The sequence below is a fragment of the Oryzias latipes genome, chromosome 8 (genome assembly GCF_053564925.1).
Source record: "Oryzias latipes strain Hd-rR chromosome 8, Olatipes_Hd-rR_3.1".
Lineage (NCBI taxonomy): Eukaryota > Metazoa > Chordata > Actinopteri > Beloniformes > Adrianichthyidae > Oryzias > Oryzias latipes.
This window is the reverse complement of record NC_136244.1, coordinates 27,701,035-27,719,546: the sequence shown is the minus strand read 5'-3', so window position 1 is coordinate 27,719,546 and position 18,512 is coordinate 27,701,035. Positions and strand designations below refer to the sequence as shown.

General features: G+C 41.7%; 2 protein-coding genes and 2 long non-coding RNA genes across 4 annotated transcripts; 2 read left to right on the top strand and 2 right to left on the bottom strand.

Annotated features, from left to right (window-relative positions):
* Nucleotides 1–1,398: 1,398 nt before the first annotated feature.
* On the bottom strand, nt 1,399–4,269 carry LOC101169944 (heat shock 70 kDa protein 1). Its single transcript, XM_023957233.2, has 2 exons — nt 4,067–4,269; nt 1,399–3,584 (listed from the first exon to the last, which is right to left on the bottom strand). The coding sequence occupies exon 2, from the start codon at nt 3,562–3,564 to the stop codon at nt 1,645–1,647; it is 1,920 nt and encodes a 639-aa protein (XP_023813001.1). The 5' UTR covers nt 3,565–3,584; nt 4,067–4,269; the 3' UTR covers nt 1,399–1,644.
* Nucleotides 4,270–5,536: 1,267 nt separating this feature from the next.
* Nucleotides 5,537–8,506, top strand: LOC111947723 (heat shock 70 kDa protein 1). The gene is made up of 2 exons (XM_023957231.2): nt 5,537–5,739; nt 6,328–8,506. The coding sequence occupies exon 2, from the start codon at nt 6,348–6,350 to the stop codon at nt 8,265–8,267; it is 1,920 nt and encodes a 639-aa protein (XP_023812999.1). The 5' UTR covers nt 5,537–5,739; nt 6,328–6,347; the 3' UTR covers nt 8,268–8,506.
* Nucleotides 8,507–12,737: 4,231 nt separating this feature from the next.
* Nucleotides 12,738–14,416, top strand: LOC101166873 (uncharacterized). The gene is made up of 2 exons (XR_177412.5): nt 12,738–12,920; nt 13,013–14,416. It is a non-coding gene; the product is annotated as an uncharacterized LOC101166873 (long non-coding RNA).
* Nucleotides 14,264–16,083, bottom strand: LOC111947724 (uncharacterized). The gene is made up of 2 exons (XR_002873619.2): nt 15,873–16,083; nt 14,264–14,400 (listed from the first exon to the last, which is right to left on the bottom strand). It is a non-coding gene; the product is annotated as an uncharacterized LOC111947724 (long non-coding RNA).
* Between the last annotated feature and the right edge of the window lie 2,429 nt (nt 16,084–18,512).

Here is an 18,512-nt window from a genome sequence, read left to right as displayed (position 1 = left end):
ATAAAAAGAGAAAATGCGAGTCTATGTCAGCAGTCCAAAAGAATTACAAATGTTAATTGTTTTTTGAGCTTTTGTATTTTTTGAAGCAGAAATTAAGTTTAAATATTGCTGCAGTTCCAGTTTGAACACAAAGAAATCCGTTTTTTATTGGAAAATTTTCTTTTGTGAATATGAAATTTAGCCATAAATAATACCATGTTTACACAAAAGAAAGCATCTCGGTCTTTGACATCAAAGCTATGAAAACCAAAAAGTACATTTTTATCATAAAGTTGTATGTCAGCAAAAATAGAATCGGTGATAAATTTGTGAATGTTTTTCCAAAATCTGTATGTAAATTCACAAGACCAGAATAAATGAGAGCAGGTTTCAGGTTGTTTCTGGCAGCAAGTACAGCGCCTTAAATTTAGTCAAGTAATGCTTTGCTGGATAAAATCTGTGTAGGAGTTTAAAAGAGATTTCTTTGACTTTATTTGTTAAGAAGTATTTTTGTGGTAAAGATCAGACTTTTTCTATTCAATGTTCGAGGTGAAATTAGCCCAATAAAAGGAAGCTGATGGAACAGAAACTAAATGATCTTGGAACAAAGCTCTGATTTTTGAGTTCAACTGTTTAGCGGAAGTGAAGCAGAAACGACCAGAGGGGATTTGAACGCATCAGGAGGATGGAGAGTCAGAGGAGGAGCGCTGTAGAAACCCCTGAATAACATGCAAAGCCCAGACGGGACGGCATCAAACACTAATGCAAAGTCTTTGGGAGTTAATGGTATTTTATACTGCATTGTGAATTCTGAGTAGTTATATAATAATCCAGGTTCTTTGAATAATTGAGGAAAATTATACCATTATTAACCCAGTTATTTAAAAACAGAGTTTTCCTTTTATAGACAATATTACAGTTAGATACGACTTAAAATCAGAATAACATTTACAATGACGTCATTACCATAGCTAAAACATTTTGTTACTATACAATAAATTAAGAGTTAGTGTAACCCTTCTGTTGGGGAAAAAGAAAATGAACATAATTTATTTTGAAATAAATTGTAGAAATTAAGTAATTTTAAGAAAATCCCTTTTTTTAAACACTATCTTGGTCCCAGTGATGTTGAACTCATATTACTTACATTTTGCTCCATAAAAATATTTAAAAAAATGACTTTAGTTAATTATTTTATGTTGCAATGTCCCCAAGACATTTATTATTAAAATCTATACTCAAAGCTTCACAGTATTCAAAGGTACATTTCAGCATTTAATTTTTGTTTTAATTCTCATTGGAATTTTCATGTAATATTTAATAAACTGATTCTGACTCACTGACAGAAAACAGAGAACTATAAAGAAACAAGTTAAACTGTGTTCTACTCTAAATGCAAGACAAAGAGAAAGAAAAGAGTGATTTTAATTCTTTTTATTAAAAAAATAAGTTAGTATTTTCCATTCAAACACAGGATTTTAGAAGCTGAGGTTCCAAACGTGTCGGACAGAAATGACATCACAGCTTTTTCTTACTTCCCTCAAACATCTCAGTTCAGGTTTTCTTGCAATGTCCAGCAGAGCAAAGTCTGAGTAAAGTTTGACACTTGACAATATTTCCATGTTCACGTCTGTCCAGTCAAGCGGGTCCAGAACCAGGGCCCCTTCAGTCCACCTCCTCAATAGTGGGCCCCTGGCTGTCGGCCCGCGCCTGCTCTCTGCAGGAGCCGCTGGGCATCCCTCCCTGATACAGCTTGCTGATGATGGGGTTGCAGACCTTCTCCAGCTCTTTCTGCTTGTGCTGGAACTCGTCTTTGTCGGCCAGCTGGTTGTTCTCCAGCCAGGCGATGGTCTCGTCGCACTTCTCCACCACCCTCTTCCTGTCTTCCTGGCTGATTTTGTCCTTCAAGCTGTCGTCCTGCGCGCTGCTCTTCAGGTTGAAGGCCAAGGACTCCAGGGAGTTCTTGGCGGCGATCTTGTCCCTCTGCTGCTCGTCCTCGGCTTTGTACTTCTCCGCCTCCTGCACCATCCTCTCGATGTCCTCTTTGCTGAGGCGGCCCTTGTCGTTGGTGATGGTGATCTTGTTCTCCTTGCCGGTGCTTTTGTCCACCGCCGACACGTTCAAGATGCCGTTGGCGTCGATGTCGAAGGTGACCTCGATCTGCGGGACCCCTCTGGGAGCCGGCGGGATTCCCGTCAGATCAAACTTGCCCAGCAGGTTGTTGTCCTTGGTCATGGCTCTCTCGCCTTCGTAGACCTGGATCAGGACCCCGGGCTGGTTGTCGGCGTAGGTGCTGAACACCTGGGTCTGCTTGGTGGGGATGGTGGTGTTGCGTTTGATCAGGGCCGTCATGACTCCACCGGCCGTCTCGATGCCCAGGGACAGAGGCGCCACGTCCAGCAGCAGCAGGTCCTGGACGTTGCCCGAGGTGTCGCCCGACAGGATGGCGGCCTGCACGGCGGCGCCGTAAGCCACCGCCTCGTCCGGGTTGATGCTCTTGTTCAGCTCTCGGCCGTTGAAGAAGTCCTGCAGGAGCTTCTGGATTTTGGGGATCCGGGTGGAGCCTCCCACCAGGACCACGTCGTGGATCTGCCCCTTGTCCATCTTGGCGTCCCTCAGGGCTTTCTCCACCGGTTCCAGCGTTCCCCTGAACAGGTCGGAGCACAGCTCCTCAAAGCGAGCTCTGGTGACGGAGGTGTAGAAGTCGATGCCCTCAAACAGAGAGTCGATCTCGATGCTGGCCTGGGAGCTGGAGGACAGGGTCCTCTTGGCCCTCTCGCAAGCGGTGCGCAGCCTCCTCAAGGCCCTCTTGTTCTGGCTGATGTCCTTCTTGTGTTTCCTCTTGAACTCCTCCACAAAGTGGTTGACCATGCGGTTGTCAAAGTCCTCTCCGCCCAGGTGAGTGTCTCCGGCCGTGGCCTTCACCTCAAAGATGCCGTCTTCGATGGTCAGGATGGACACGTCGAAGGTGCCTCCTCCCAGGTCAAAGATCAGCACGTTTCTCTCTCCCGACTTGCCCTTGTCCAGTCCGTAGGCGATGGCGGCCGCCGTGGGCTCGTTGATGATCCTCTGGATGTTGAGTCCCGCGATGACGCCCGCGTCTTTGGTGGCCTGTCGTTGGGAGTCGTTGAAGTACGCCGGCACTGTGATGACGGCGTTGGACACCTTGTGGCCCAGGTAGGCCTCGGCGATCTCCTTCATCTTCACCAGGACCATGGAGGAAATCTCCTCGGGGAAGAAGGTCTTGTTCTCTCCTTTGTAGTCCACCTGGATTTTGGGCTTCCCTCCTTCTGAAACCACCTTGAAGGGCCAGTGCTTCATGTCGGCCTGCACCACCGGCTCGTCGAACCTCCGCCCAATCAGCCTCTTGGCGTCAAACACGGTGTTGCTGGGGTTCAGAGCCACCTGGTTCTTGGCCGCGTCTCCAATCAGCCTCTCCGTGTCGGTGAAGGCCACATAGCTGGGGGTGGTCCTGTTGCCCTGGTCGTTGGCGATGATTTCCACTTTTCCGTGCTGGAAGACGCCCACACAAGAGTAGGTGGTGCCCAGGTCGATGCCGATGGACACGCTCTTGGCCGCAGACATGTTTGCTGGATGACTTTGTGCTGTAAAGACGCGCAGACACAGACGGGAGGAAACGTTACAAACATGAACTTCTGCAGCCGCTCTGACAGAGTCTCGAAAGAACCCAGTCCAGCATCAGAGCTCGGATTCCTCTAGAAGGAGGATTCAGGCGGTTCTGGCTCACGCTCATCTGCTCTGGTCTCTACTCGGTAAAGTTAGCACATCAAGGCTTCAGGTTTCTACTTCAACCAACCAAACATCTCCAAAGCTTCTGTCGTTCAGACTAAAGCAATAAAGTTTGATTGGCATGAAAAAAAGGTTTCTAATCCAATCTAATGAAAATAAATTAATTGATTTAAAAAAAGTAAAAGGTTTCTAATCCAGTTTAATAAAAGTAAATAATTAAATTAAAACAAAGTAAAAGGTTTCTAATCAAATCTGCCTTTTCCTCCCGATAGTCTGGATCAAAGCTTTTCCTCCACTTTCCTGCCTTTTCTCTAGAAAGAATGAAGGAAATACTTACAGCTGAGTGATGATGGAGTGATCTGTGAAGAGGAAGGATCTTCTTCTCTTTCTTCTCCTCTGGATCTTCTCTGCGCTCTGCTCTCTTTCTCTAACTGTCTCTGCTCTCGGATCAGCCGCTTTATATCTGCGGAAGCTCACAGCCTGGCTGCTTCTAGACGCTTCACGAACAAAACCGTCGAGTCTGCGGAACGCTCCACAGCCGTTTCCGGTTTGACCCTTCACAATAAGACGTTTCCTGTTGGACGCGCGTTTCCGTCAGTGAGGCTCAACATTCAGGCGTCTTATTGTGAAACTGGATCGGGACCACGTGACGCAGCTTCATGAGAACTTTCTGGAGTCAACGAGAGGAGAAGAGAAGCTTATCGTTCACTTTCATTCCAACTAAAGTTCTGCCGGAACAACCGAAAAGACTCAAACATAAATACAGAAACAAGAATGACATTAAAAAAAAGATTCTCTAAACAATTTATTGAAACTAAAACTGTAAAAAAAAAAAATCAGCAAACCAAAATCTAATAAACTGGAAATCAGATTCAGCTTATTAAAGTTACTTTAAAAACTTAATCATCTGTGTTCATAGTTTTTAAATAGCCCAAAGCTGATGGATCTGCATTTTTATCCAAATATACTAGAAACACTTGAGGAGTAAAAATAAACGTTCTAGCACTTTACAGCTAAATTAAAGTGCTTTCTAAAAACTGACACAGTCGGACAAACATTTAGAATCAACTTTACATTAAATATGGATAAAACTGATGTGGAAAAAGTAGGAATTAATATTGAGAAATTTCTATAGCAACACACCTGCAGAGAACACGACAGTTCTAGCTTTAACCTACATTTTTATGGAGTGTCATTTGGTCCAAATGTTAATAATTATATAGAAAATTGTTAGTTTAAGAAACGTAAGAAAAGCTAAAGAATATACACATTTATGTTTAAATAATATTAATTTAAAGGAGACACATTGGAATCATTTTTACAAGTCTTATTAGTGGAGGTATGTTTTACAATATTTGTTTTATCGAGAAAAAAAAACAAATACATAATCACTAAATATGAAGATACATCATCTTTGGGCTATTTAAAAACTATGAACACAGATGATTAAGTTTTTAAAGTAACATTAATAAGCTGAATCTGATTTCCAGTTTATTAGATTTTGGTTTGCTGATTTTTTTTTACAGTTTTAGTTTCAATAAATTGTTTAGAGAATCTTTTTTTTTAATGTCATTCTTGTTTCTGTATTTATGTTTGAGTCTTTTCGGTTGTTCCGGCAGAACTTTAGTTGGAATGAAAGTGAACGAGAAGCTTCTCTTCTCCTCTCGTTGACTCCAGAAAGTTCTCATGAAGCTGCGTCACGTGGTCCCGATCCAGTTTCACAATAAGACGCCTGAATGTTGAGCCTCACTGACGGAAACGCGCGTCCAACCGGAAACGTCTTATTGTGAAGGGTCAAACCGGAAACGGCTGTGGAGCGTTCCGCAGACTCGACGGTTTTGTTCGTGAAGCGTCTAGAAGCAGCCAGGCTGTGAGCTTCCGCAGATATAAAGCGGCTGATCCGAGAGCAGAGACAGTTAGAGAAAGAGAGCAGAGCGCAGAGAAGATCCAGAGGAGAAGAAAGAGAAGAAGATCCTTCCTCTTCACAGATCACTCCATCATCACTCAGCTGTAAGTATTTCCTTCATTCTTTCTAGAGAAAAGGCAGGAAAGTGGAGGAAAAGCTTTGATCCAGACTATCGGGAGGAAAAGGCAGATTTGATTAGAAACCTTTTACTTTGTTTTAATTTAATTATTTACTTTTATTAAACTGGATTAGAAACCTTTTACTTTTTTTTAAATCAATTAATTTATTTTCATTAGATTGGATTAGAAACCTTTTACTTGTTTTAATTCATTTATTTTACTTTTTTTAAATTGGATTAGAAACCTTTTTCTATTTTAAATTTATTTATTTACTTTTATTAGATTGGATTAGAAACCTTTTTTTCATGCCAATCAAACTTTATTGCTTTAGTCTGAACGACAGAAGCTTTGGAGATGTTTGGTTGGTTGAAGTAGAAACCTGAAGCCTTGATGTGCTAACTTTACCGAGTAGAGACCAGAGCAGATGAGCGTGAGCCAGAACCGCCTGAATCCTCCTTCTAGAGCAATCCGAGCTCTGATGCTGGACTGGGTTCTTTCTAGACTCTGTCAGAGCGGCTGCAGAAGTTCATGTTTGTAACGTTTCCTCCCGTCTGTGTCTGCGCGTCTTTACAGCACAAAGTCATCCAGCAAACATGTCTGCGGCCAAGAGCGTGTCCATCGGCATCGACCTGGGCACCACCTACTCTTGTGTGGGCGTCTTCCAGCACGGAAAAGTGGAAATCATCGCCAACGACCAGGGCAACAGGACCACCCCCAGCTATGTGGCCTTCACCGACACGGAGAGGCTGATTGGAGACGCGGCCAAGAACCAGGTGGCTCTGAACCCCAGCAACACCGTGTTTGACGCCAAGAGGCTGATTGGGCGGAGGTTCGACGAGCCGGTGGTGCAGGCCGACATGAAGCACTGGCCCTTCAAGGTGGTTTCAGAAGGAGGGAAGCCCAAAATCCAGGTGGACTACAAAGGAGAGAACAAGACCTTCTTCCCCGAGGAGATTTCCTCCATGGTCCTGGTGAAGATGAAGGAGATCGCCGAGGCCTACCTGGGCCACAAGGTGTCCAACGCCGTCATCACAGTGCCGGCGTACTTCAACGACTCCCAACGACAGGCCACCAAAGACGCGGGCGTCATCGCGGGACTCAACGTCCAGAGGATCATCAACGAGCCCACGGCGGCCGCCATCGCCTACGGACTGGACAAGGGCAAGTCGGGAGAGAGAAACGTGCTGATCTTTGACTTGGGAGGAGGCACCTTCGACGTGTCCATCCTGACCATCGAAGACGGCATCTTTGAGGTGAAGGCCACGGCCGGAGACACTCACCTGGGCGGAGAGGACTTTGACAACCGCATGGTCAACCACTTTGTGGAGGAGTTCAAGAGGAAACACAAGAAGGACATCAGCCAGAACAAGAGGGCCTTGAGGAGGCTGCGCACCGCTTGCGAGAGGGCCAAGAGGACCCTGTCCTCCAGCTCCCAGGCCAGCATCGAGATCGACTCTCTGTTTGAGGGCATCGACTTCTACACCTCCGTCACCAGAGCTCGCTTTGAGGAGCTGTGCTCCGACCTGTTCAGGGGAACGCTGGAACCGGTGGAGAAAGCCCTGAGGGACGCCAAGATGGACAAGGGGCAGATCCACGACGTGGTCCTGGTGGGAGGCTCCACCCGGATCCCCAAAATCCAGAAGCTCCTGCAGGACTTCTTCAACGGCCGAGAGCTGAACAAGAGCATCAACCCGGACGAGGCGGTGGCTTACGGCGCCGCCGTGCAGGCCGCCATCCTGTCGGGCGACACCTCGGGCAACGTCCAGGACCTGCTGCTGCTGGACGTGGCGCCTCTGTCCCTGGGCATCGAGACGGCCGGTGGAGTCATGACGGCCCTGATCAAACGCAACACCACCATCCCCACCAAGCAGACCCAGGTGTTCAGCACCTACGCCGACAACCAGCCCGGGGTCCTGATCCAGGTCTACGAAGGCGAGAGAGCCATGACCAAGGACAACAACCTGCTGGGCAAGTTTGATCTGACGGGAATCCCGCCGGCTCCCAGAGGGGTCCCGCAGATCGAGGTCACCTTCGACATCGACGCCAACGGCATCTTGAACGTGTCGGCGGTGGACAAAAGCACCGGCAAGGAGAACAAGATCACCATCACCAACGACAAGGGCCGCCTCAGCAAAGAGGACATCGAGAGGATGGTGCAGGAGGCGGAGAAGTACAAAGCCGAGGACGAGCAGCAGAGGGACAAGATCGCCGCCAAGAACTCCCTGGAGTCCTTGGCCTTCAACCTGAAGAGCAGCGCGCAGGACGACAGCTTGAAGGACAAAATCAGCCAGGAAGACAGGAAGAGGGTGGTGGAGAAGTGCGACGAGACCATCGCCTGGCTGGAGAACAACCAGCTGGCCGACAAAGACGAGTTCCAGCACAAGCAGAAAGAGCTGGAGAAGGTCTGCAACCCCATCATCAGCAAGCTGTATCAGGGAGGGATGCCCAGCGGCTCCTGCAGAGAGCAGGCGCGGGCCGACAGCCAGGGGCCCACTATTGAGGAGGTGGACTGAAGGGGCCCTGGTTCTGGACCCGCTTGACTGGACAGACGTGAACATGGAACTATTGTCAAACTTTACTCAGACTTTGCTCTGCTGGACATTGCAGGAAAACCTGAACTGAGATGTTTGAGGGAAGTAAGAAAAAGCTGTGATGTCATTTCTGTCCGACACGTTTGGAACCTCAGCTTCTAAAATCCTGTGTTTGAATGGAAAATACTAACTTATTTTTTTAATAAAAAGAATTAAAATCACTCTTTTCTTTCTCTTTGTCTTGCATTTAGAGTAGAACACAGTTTAAAATCAGCCATTCCCTCTCCATCCATTAGTTATTCGTGTAGAAACAGGAACTGTCCTGCAGGTGGCGCCAAAGGTAAATGTAAAATAAATCTATTACTTTAGCCAGAGTTTCCCGCATTTAATTTTCTTCTTAAAGGTAAATGCATATCGTATTTTTTTTAATTAAAAAGAAGATAAAAAAAATCACTGTTTTTCTGTCTCTTTGTCTTGCGTTTAGAGTAGAACACAGTTTAAATTTTTTCAGATCTAACTTGAAAATGAGTTTGAACAGATTCTTAATGCTGTTGCTGTTTTTCAAAGGTTCTTCAGAATTTCAGGTTTTCTGAGTAAACTGGCCACGTTTAAAGATCCGTCTAAGAATTCCCAGATAGGCAGATGGACCCAGAGTTGAGGAATTCTGCTCTAAAATCAATGCAAAGCAAGTCAAACAAAGGAGGCTTTATAACATGCTGTCAATGTAGAAAGTTTTTAAAAAGTCGTCAGAAGTTAGATTTTAAAGATGAAGTCTCCTATCAGGAGTCTTTTAACTGAACTGCTGATTTCAGTCTTGCAGTGGGCAGATTTCCGGTACATTACAGGCGGTCAGGTTCTGCAGAATCTGAGACTGCAAACCCTTTTCTGACCCACATGGTCCTGAACAGCTGTGTCTAAACACTGAATTGTATTTCACTAATATCTGATAAAATGACCTGAAGTTCAGCTCTGCAGCCGTGTTTGGTCATTTCCATGTTTTCCCTCTAGTGTTGGTATTTTAAAGACCGTCTCCGGATGCATCTTAATTCCCTCATAGCTACATAAAGCACTTTTTACGACGTTTGCCATTTTTTTGGGGTGTCTAAATCTACGTTCCAAAGTCCAAAGTTCTGGAAGTGCATTGATGCTCACAAGACCACAATGCATTATGTTTGAATGATTGTCATCTAAACATGTATGTAAATGTATTTTTTTCAAATTTGAACATATTTGTTCTGCAGACTGGTCCTCTAGGATGTCACCACAGACTGTTACATCTTAGATGTTTGCAGACCTTCATCGTTTCAAAGACGGAATGTTTTTGCATCACATGCGTTTGTGGACATTTGCTACTGATTTAGTGGCCATTTTGGTGACATAAACTGACCAGACAAAGGGGGGGGGGGTCTCTTCACTTCAACTCTCTGATCCGTGAAGTACTGTAGACCATCTTTGATCTGTTTTTGTGTCAGTTTACAGCATAATTGCCCGTAGACCAGATTAATAATCCCTGATGTGTCCCTAGGGATTATAAACAGTTTCTAATCAAACCAAAAGTGGGTCAGGTATGTGGACTGGCTGGAACGTCTTCAACTCTGGGTGAGACAAAAGGTAAAGTGGAAGTTTTCATGAGCCCACTCACCTGCCAATCATAAATACAACCCTTAAACTCAGTTTAAACTGAGGGTGTATTCAGACTAGAAAGATCCTTTGTTCTGGATCGAGTCCTGAATCTTGCGTTTGGTCTGTATTCAGACCGGCATCAGTGGACCATTCTGTTCCGGACCAAAGTTTGTGAACAAAACCACATGACTGAAGATCTCTTCCGTCATTGGCCAGGCGGGTCAAAATAAGAGAAAGACATGCGTGCCGCTTACAATCCTTATCAGGACAGTTAACTCATTAAAACTTTATATTTGGATTACCAGTTTTGAACGTTAAAAAACAAATTTTTTACTTGTTACTCTGGTCAGCGGCTCATGCTGCAAGGCGGTTACTGAGGAGACGTCGGGTATGAAGGTGATACGTGTTTATGACATATAGATATAGATCTTTTCATCATCCACAGTCTGTAAACCATCCGTCCTCTGAGCGGAACAACTGGACCAAAACAGCCACTGTAGCGTAAACCGAGTAGGAGTGATACAAAATATAAAGCTACAATTGTCGTTCTATCAAACAGAAAAAAGGGTCCAACTGTTTATTTGTTCGGACCTTTATTTTAACACAGATGAAAACGCTTCTTCCACCCTTTCCTGTGTCTCGTTACACGTCATTCGCCCAACAGGCGCTGCTGTGACGTCATCCTTAGAGTTACCTTGTAGTTTCCTCAGCAGAATTCTCGTAACCATGACACCACAACGATGAGACACAGCAACTCATTGGAATGTGGTTGGATGAATGTAGGCTCATTAAAACACCTATTAAGGTGATCCACATCACTTCTCATTGTTTTCCTGACAATCTGTACGTCATAAACACGTGTAACCCCCCCTTTATATCCGGCGTCTCCTCAGTAACCGCCTTGCAGCATGAACCGCAGAGTAACAAGAGTTTGGTTCTTCATGTTCAAAACTGCTAATCCAAATATAAAGTTTTCATAAGTTAACTGTCCTGATAAGGATTGTACAGTGGTTGTTTTGATCTGCCCTCATTGTTTCTGACTGAAGAGATCTTTGGTCACGTAGTTCTGTTTACTAGCTTTGGTCTGGAACAGAATGGTCCACTTGATGCCAGTCTGAATTCAGACCAACACAAGGTTCAGGACTTGATCCGGAACAGAAGACCTTCCCAGTCTGAATAGAGCCTAAATCTTCACCATGCTATGGAATTCTTTTTTTCATCCACTATTCCAAGTGAGGGTGGGGTGGTGGTGTAGTGGTTTGCCCTGCCTCTTCACAGGGAGATGAAGCTTTAGTGTTAACTTCACAAAAATTATTTGAAAAATAACTTCTATATTAAAAATATTATAACTTATAGTTACTAACATCCAATTCATCTGATCCATGCACATTTTATACTTTAATATTAGTGGTAAATGTAACGAGCAATGTAGAAAAACTTTCTTTCATTTATTTTTCTATTATTTGAAAACAAAGACAGGAAACTACTTAAAGTTAACTTACTGGGTAGTTGGTGGGGGGGTTTTGAAACATTTTTAGAGGGGTTTTCGTCTAAAACATGGATGCTATTCATTCATCTTCTACCGTTTATTCCCTTTCAGGGGCCCCAGGGTTGCTGGAGCCTATCCCGGCCACTTGGGCGTAGGCAAGGGATGCCCTGGAGTGGTCGCCAGTCTGTCGCAGGGTGGGATATCCTCAATCACACATCCATTCACTCTCACACTCACACCTATGGACAATTTAGAGTTGCCAATCAACCTATGTAGCATGACTTTGGAGGAAGCCGGAGACCCCGGAGAAAACCCACGCATGCACGGGGAGAACATGCAAACTCCACACAGAAAGGCCCCCATTGATGTAGTTTTTCAGGTCCCCCAGCCGGGACTTGAACCGGGGCCTTCTTGCTGTGAGGCAAGAGTGCTAACCACTGCGCCACCGTGCAGCCCCATGGATGCTATGGATATGTTTATTTAAAAATGGACCAATAAATTACATAAAATTATGTGTCAGAAATGTCCATGATTGCTGTAAATTTAGGCTGAAGAAAACATTCCCATAGAGATCACATTAAAAGTTACTTAGTTTTACCTAACACTTATAGTAATTAAATATGATTTTAAATTACTTTATAAATGTAGATAAAACGTATTGGAAATGAAATGTATTTTTTACTGTAAACTTGAAAATGTGTGGTCACACATTAACCCCTGTTCTATCCTAGGCACTTTACCATTGGGAGTGGGGTCATCTAGACCCACTAGACAGAGCTCTGAACCTTTTTTCTTCAATGATTTGTGATCTTCACTGGTGTCCATGGATTACATGAAATCTTTCCACCTTTATCCACCTTTGTCATGGTAGGGAGAACACGCCAATGGAAGGGGGGGGGGGGGTGATCTAAGATAGTGTCCCTGATACCCAAAATAATGTAGTAACTTCAAAATAGTTTTGCTCTCCTTCCATTCACGTCTGTCACGTTTAAACTGCGCAGGAGCAGAAAGTTCCAGTCCAGTCCTGCTCTGCTCAGTGCTCACGTGCAGAAAGGCACGAGCTCTGAACGTTAGAATTGGGAATTTTCCATTGGTTTCTAGAACGTTCTGTTGTTGGGTAGAAAATCGACAGTAAACTCCATTTATGGTAAACAAGGTTGTGATTGGTCTGTTTATTCGCCAGGGAAAAGGGGGTCGTGTCATGTTGTTTGGGTTAATATCCATTTCCGTGATTCAATTTTTCAAAATAAAACAAATTGTCCAAATTTCTGGATTCTTGCAACAACAAAAAACGAGAATAGCCTTTATTTTGAAATACGTCACCGGACACGCTTTTAACATTTTTCCGACTCGACAGCCGAATTGTTGCGAAGTTTCTCGAAGCGTCGGTCTTCTCTCTATAAAAAAGCAAGGCGCAGACCGTCAGTCGTATCGGGATGACGCGGACCAGGCTGTCGGTTGGAGGATCGGTCGGGGCGGACCAGACCGGACCGGACCGGACCGGACCGGACCGGGCGGCGATCGTGAGTACAGAAATAGGATCGAGTGTTTAGGCAGGCTGTGGTTGTTTGGGTTTAATGCAGTTCATGCTGAAAACTACTTTTGTTCGTTTCAGAAATGTTGCCGTCCGTGACGCAAAGATGTTTCCATAGGTTGAAGTAAATTGTCAGACGGGATCAGCTGACGGTCGGTTTAAAGCCGGTCTGCTAACAGTTTCCGTTTGAAAGTAACCGGACGGTCAGCAGGAAGGTTTGGATCATAAACGAGGACAAACATGGCGGGATTTCCTCCAGTTATTTCTGTTTCAGTGGCGAAGAGAAACAACAAAAACCAGAAGATTCTTGGGATAAATGTTTGCTTTTGATCGTAATCCTAGCAGTTATTGTGTAACTAAAGGAAATCTATTTAAATTAATTCAAATAATTAAAAATGGTGTCAGCAATGAAATAAAAAACTTTAAATATTTTAGTGAAGAAACCTCAGTAATGATGTCATGAAACAACAAATGCAGATATTTTTATGCTCATTATGACTGTTGAAGATTAAAACGGCTGCTTTAGTTAGTAAAAAAAATAAAGATAAAAATTCCAAAGGTCAAACCTGCTGCAGGTGAAGAGGGTGTGGTCAGTGTGTGCAGGAGTGGGGGCTCTGGGGAAATGGGCGGGGCCAAAGAAAGAATGTTCTGGATTGTTCTACCTGGACCAATGAATATACCGTATAGAAGGAAAATACTCCGGACCACAGATCATGAGGTGAATGATGACATAACTATGTGGTGTCAAACCTGGTTTTAGTCATATTTGATGAAACTACTTGAAATCTAAATCTGGTGAGATGTTGATTAAAAGATTATTTCTGATAAAGTTTTTAACTGTTAAAAGGGAAAAAAAGGGACATTTCCGTAAATGATAAATTCATAGAGTTTACCAACATTTCTGTTCAAGTATTTCCTTATATGTGGTTTGATAAATATGTGGGTTAATAAACAACTTTAACACAGGAAAGTGGGCGTGGTTAAATCTGCAGTCTGGTTTAAAAAACAGGAGTCAGTTCAGGGAGACCTGGAATGTTCTGGAAACATCCTGGAAGTTTCCTGAAGGTTAAACTGGTGATTAATTATAAAACTAATGAAGGTTTTTGATGCAAAATCTATATTTTCATATTATTGACAGAGCTTCAAAACAGCAGATTTAATGTCATGTTGTTGTCAACAAATCAGATCAAATATTAGTGTTTATTTTTATGGATGTGGCTCATCAGAAGAGAAAAACTGTGAAGTTGATTTGGTTTAATATTCTGTCCAAATCTTTAATGCCATATTTGTGGTAATAATGTGATGAAGGTGATCAACATCAAACTGTTTACATTTGGTCTTTTTTAAGGTGAAGCTCTTAGCTGCTAATGATGTAACATGGTGGTGGCTAGAATATTTATTGATGTGTTTATATATTAACACGTATGTTTACTAAAGTGTTCATGTCCCTACAAATAAATCATTACAAACTTTTACTAAACTAAAGTGTTGTAAATCTGGTTAAATAATCGTCATGGAGATGAGCAGCATCCAGATTAGATTAAAAATTATGACTTCTACAGATTATGGTTCCTGCTGCTCTGTAGGGACGGGGTTTCTACTGGGTTTTGGGTTGTTCCATGCAGGAAAATATTAAAGTACTATTTTAATCAAAAGGTACCATAGATCACAAGCTGAACTATTGACTATAATAAAAATCTGGTCTCAGAAATGGAGAGATACTGCCTGAAGGAGAAAGTTCTGCAATTGTGTCACAAACTTGTATTACTGAGTATTTGAATAATCAGGTTATGTTAAACATTTTGAGTTTTAAAGTTTATGAAAACAACTTTTAACACAGCAAAGTGGGCGTGGTTACATCCAGAATGGTTCAAAAACAGGTGGCGGAGTCGATTCAGGCAGAGTTTGAATGTTCTAGATTGATCCAGAGAAGTGGCTGTGATGCAGAGAAATACCAAACAGGAAGTTCATTTGGTCTAAACTGGTAATGAATTATAAAACTAACCAATTTTAATACAAACATGGATTTTGAATAAACAGAAATAAATAGCAATTTTATCAACAGAATAGTAGAAGAGCAGATTAAATGTCAAGTTTATATCAAACTATAACACGACCCATCAGATTAACTACTCAAAGTGATGCTCTGATGATACATTTATAAATAATATAGCAGTGACGTGCAGTCAGGAGAGGCAGGTGAGGCTGTGCCTTACCTGTCATTATGGGAAGAAAAGAGAAACAATAAATTCAATTATTATATTTAATCAGTAATTTGTGCTTTGCAGTCATTTTCCATTTAAATGTACCATTTTTGGGTGTTTTTTCTTTTCAAAATCGCTGAATTTCCGCATTTGCCGTTCAGATACTAAGAAGTGACGTGCGATGAGGCACCAGCCCGCTGAGCCTCACCTTGGATTGCGCAATACCTATGCAGTCAGACGGTCCTGCTGTCTCTCTGTATGTCGGTTCAATCACTTGTACTATATGAGCTGAGTTTACATAATTTAGCAGATGTATATGATGTACAGTGTTTGTTTTTATAAATAACTGTATGTGAGGGACGTGTTTCTTGTGCTGAGCGCTAAACGCCGGCGAAAAAGCCGCTGGGTGAGGCCAGCAGTTCTCGTGCCTCATGTTAGGGGGCGCCGGTGAGCCCTGAGATTATGACGCTAAAAAACAATAGAAGAAGTGATAGCAAGCGGAAAGTCATTTTCTTCAGAAGGAGCGGCATATGGACTTTATTTACAAGTAAAGGTAAGACGATAATAACGTTTGTGCTTTTTTCTATGCCGCAGTTTGTATATGAAAAAACATGTTGAAATGATATTTTAAACAAAACACGTTAACTGTTGTCAATTAAATGGTGAATAAGTTACTCAGTATGGTTCATATGTTTGTAAGTCTGACTGATGACGTCAGTGCCTCACCAGCCATTAACCTCACCGCACGTCACTGTAATATAGAATAAACTTATATGAGTAGACTAATGACATGTGACAACTGATCATTTCCCAGTTTTACACTATTTGACATCAATGTGAAGACAAAGAAAATAAAAGAACCAGTTTATAAAATGTTAAGAAATGAAAAAACTATGACTTCTCAAAATAATGACTTATTCATCAGAAAGCTCAAAGCTAGAACATCACTGAAGCAGCAAACGGCCTCAAGAACTATTCTGTAAACGGGGTCCAGAGATGGCAGCAGAAATTCCAGAATGTAAAACCAGCAAAGACAATAATCCACCATGGAAAGGATCCCAAACTCAATCCTTCTCTGATGGGAAAAACATGTGCTGATATCAATGTGAATACATTCCAGAGTAAAAACTCTAAATATGGTGAGGATATAGATATGACAGTGATGAAAAAGGTCATTAATAGTCTCTCTAAGCCTCTAACTTATCATTACTAACTGGGAGATTCCCAAACCAAATGAAAATAGTAAAAGTGATTCCTATCTGTAAGAGTGGAGACAAACACCAATTTACAAACTATAGACCTGTTTATCTCCTCCCACAATTCTCAACAATATTCAATGATAATTTAGCTACATTTATTGATAAACATAACATTATAAATGAAAACCAATCTGGTTTTAGAGAAAACAGATCCACCTCATTGGCTATCATTGATGCTGTGGAGGAAATCACAAACGCTCTGGACAAAAAGAAATATGCAGCTCATTAACTTAAAAAAAGCATCTGACTCTCAATCATGACATCCTACTTGACAAACTGGAAGTGTCTGGGATTAAAGGACTAGCGTTAATTTGGGTCAAAAGCTATTTAATAGGAAGAAAACAATTTGTCAAGATTGATGAATATCCATCAGAATCCATAGAGATAAGTTGTGGTGTCCCACAGGGATCAAGTCTAGGCCCGCTGCTATTCAATATTTATATAAATATTAAATGTTTCAAAATGTTTAAATCTCATAATTTGCTGATGACACAAATGTATTCTATTCTACAGACAATCATAGGGAATTTATCAATGTGGTAAACAGAGTTCACCAAAATAAAATCATGGATGGATTACAACAGATTATCTTGAACCTAGATAAAACCAAAGTGATGTTTTCCAGTAACTACAAAGCAAATAAAGAGCTCTCAATTATAATTAATAATGTCTCAATTGAAAATGTCACAGAAGTCAAATTCTTAGGGGTTGTTATCGATGACAAACCAAGTATGTCAATCATCAATAAATCTAAACATATATTAGAATACAACAGTAGATATTTATTTTACTGCTCCTTAATATTACCATATTTCACCTACTGTATAGAAATTTGGGGGAATAATTCTAAGAGTTCACTACATCCTCTCTGTTTACCTAAAATCCAGCCGTCAGAATTGTACATAAAGCCGGATATCTTGATCATACAAACTATTCATTTTCAAAGTTTCTGTGTCGGTGTGTGGCACTAAAGTTTGGAACGGGTGAAGTAATGAGCTCAATCAATGTTTAAATACCCAAATATTCAAGAAAATGTAGACAGAAACTCTGATTTCATGATGTAAAGATAAGAGTTAAGGATCAACAGGTGTTTGAATAATTCCAAATCCATGTGTGAACTTGAATGTGGTGAAATAATCAAAGCTCTTTTAATTACAATCAATAAGTATTACATTGTGTAATGTGCAATAATGATAACTGAAATGTTTGAATTACAATCAATAACTATTGATTTTCTTTAATTGATCTGCAATGTGTAGCAATAATTACTGGTTTAATGTGATCAGGTGTTCTAATAATCAATGATTATTACATAACTGTTACCGTTACTGTTTACTGAAATGTGAAAGAATGTTTTCTGAAGATAATCAATCTTTAATAACAACTGGATTTAGTAACTTGAAAAGAATCTATTGGATCAGAACCAGATGACAAAAACTATGTAAAACTATCAAATGAATGAACTCAGGAGGGGTGGGGTTATATAAACTCGCTTCTTCCTGCTCCTTTCCAAGCAATAAATGTTGTTGTCAACAAATCAGATCAGATATTAGTGTTTATTTTTATGGATGTGGTTCATCAGAAGAGAAAAACTGTGAAGTTGATTTGGTTTAATATTCTGTCCAAATCTTTAATGCCATATTTGTGGTAATAATGTGATGAAGGTGATCAACATCAAACTGTTTACATTTGGTCTTTTTTAAGGTGAAGCTCTTAGCTGCTAATGATGTAACATGGTGGTGGCTAGAATATTTATTGATGTGTTTATATATTAACACGTATGTTTACTAAAGTGTTCATGTCCCTACAAATAAATCATTACAAACTTTTACTAAACTGAAGTGTTGTAAATCTGGTTAAATAACCGTCATGGAGATGAGCAGCATCCAGATTAGATTAAAAATTATGACTTCTACAGATTTATGGCTCCTACAAATTATGACTTCTACAGATTATGGTTCCTACAGATTATGGTTCCTACAAATTATGACTTCTACAGATTATGGTTCCTACAAATTTATGGCTCCTAGAGATTATGGTTCCTACAGATTATGGTTCCTACAAATTATGACTTCTACAGATTATGGTTCCTACAGATTTATGGCTCCTACAAATTTA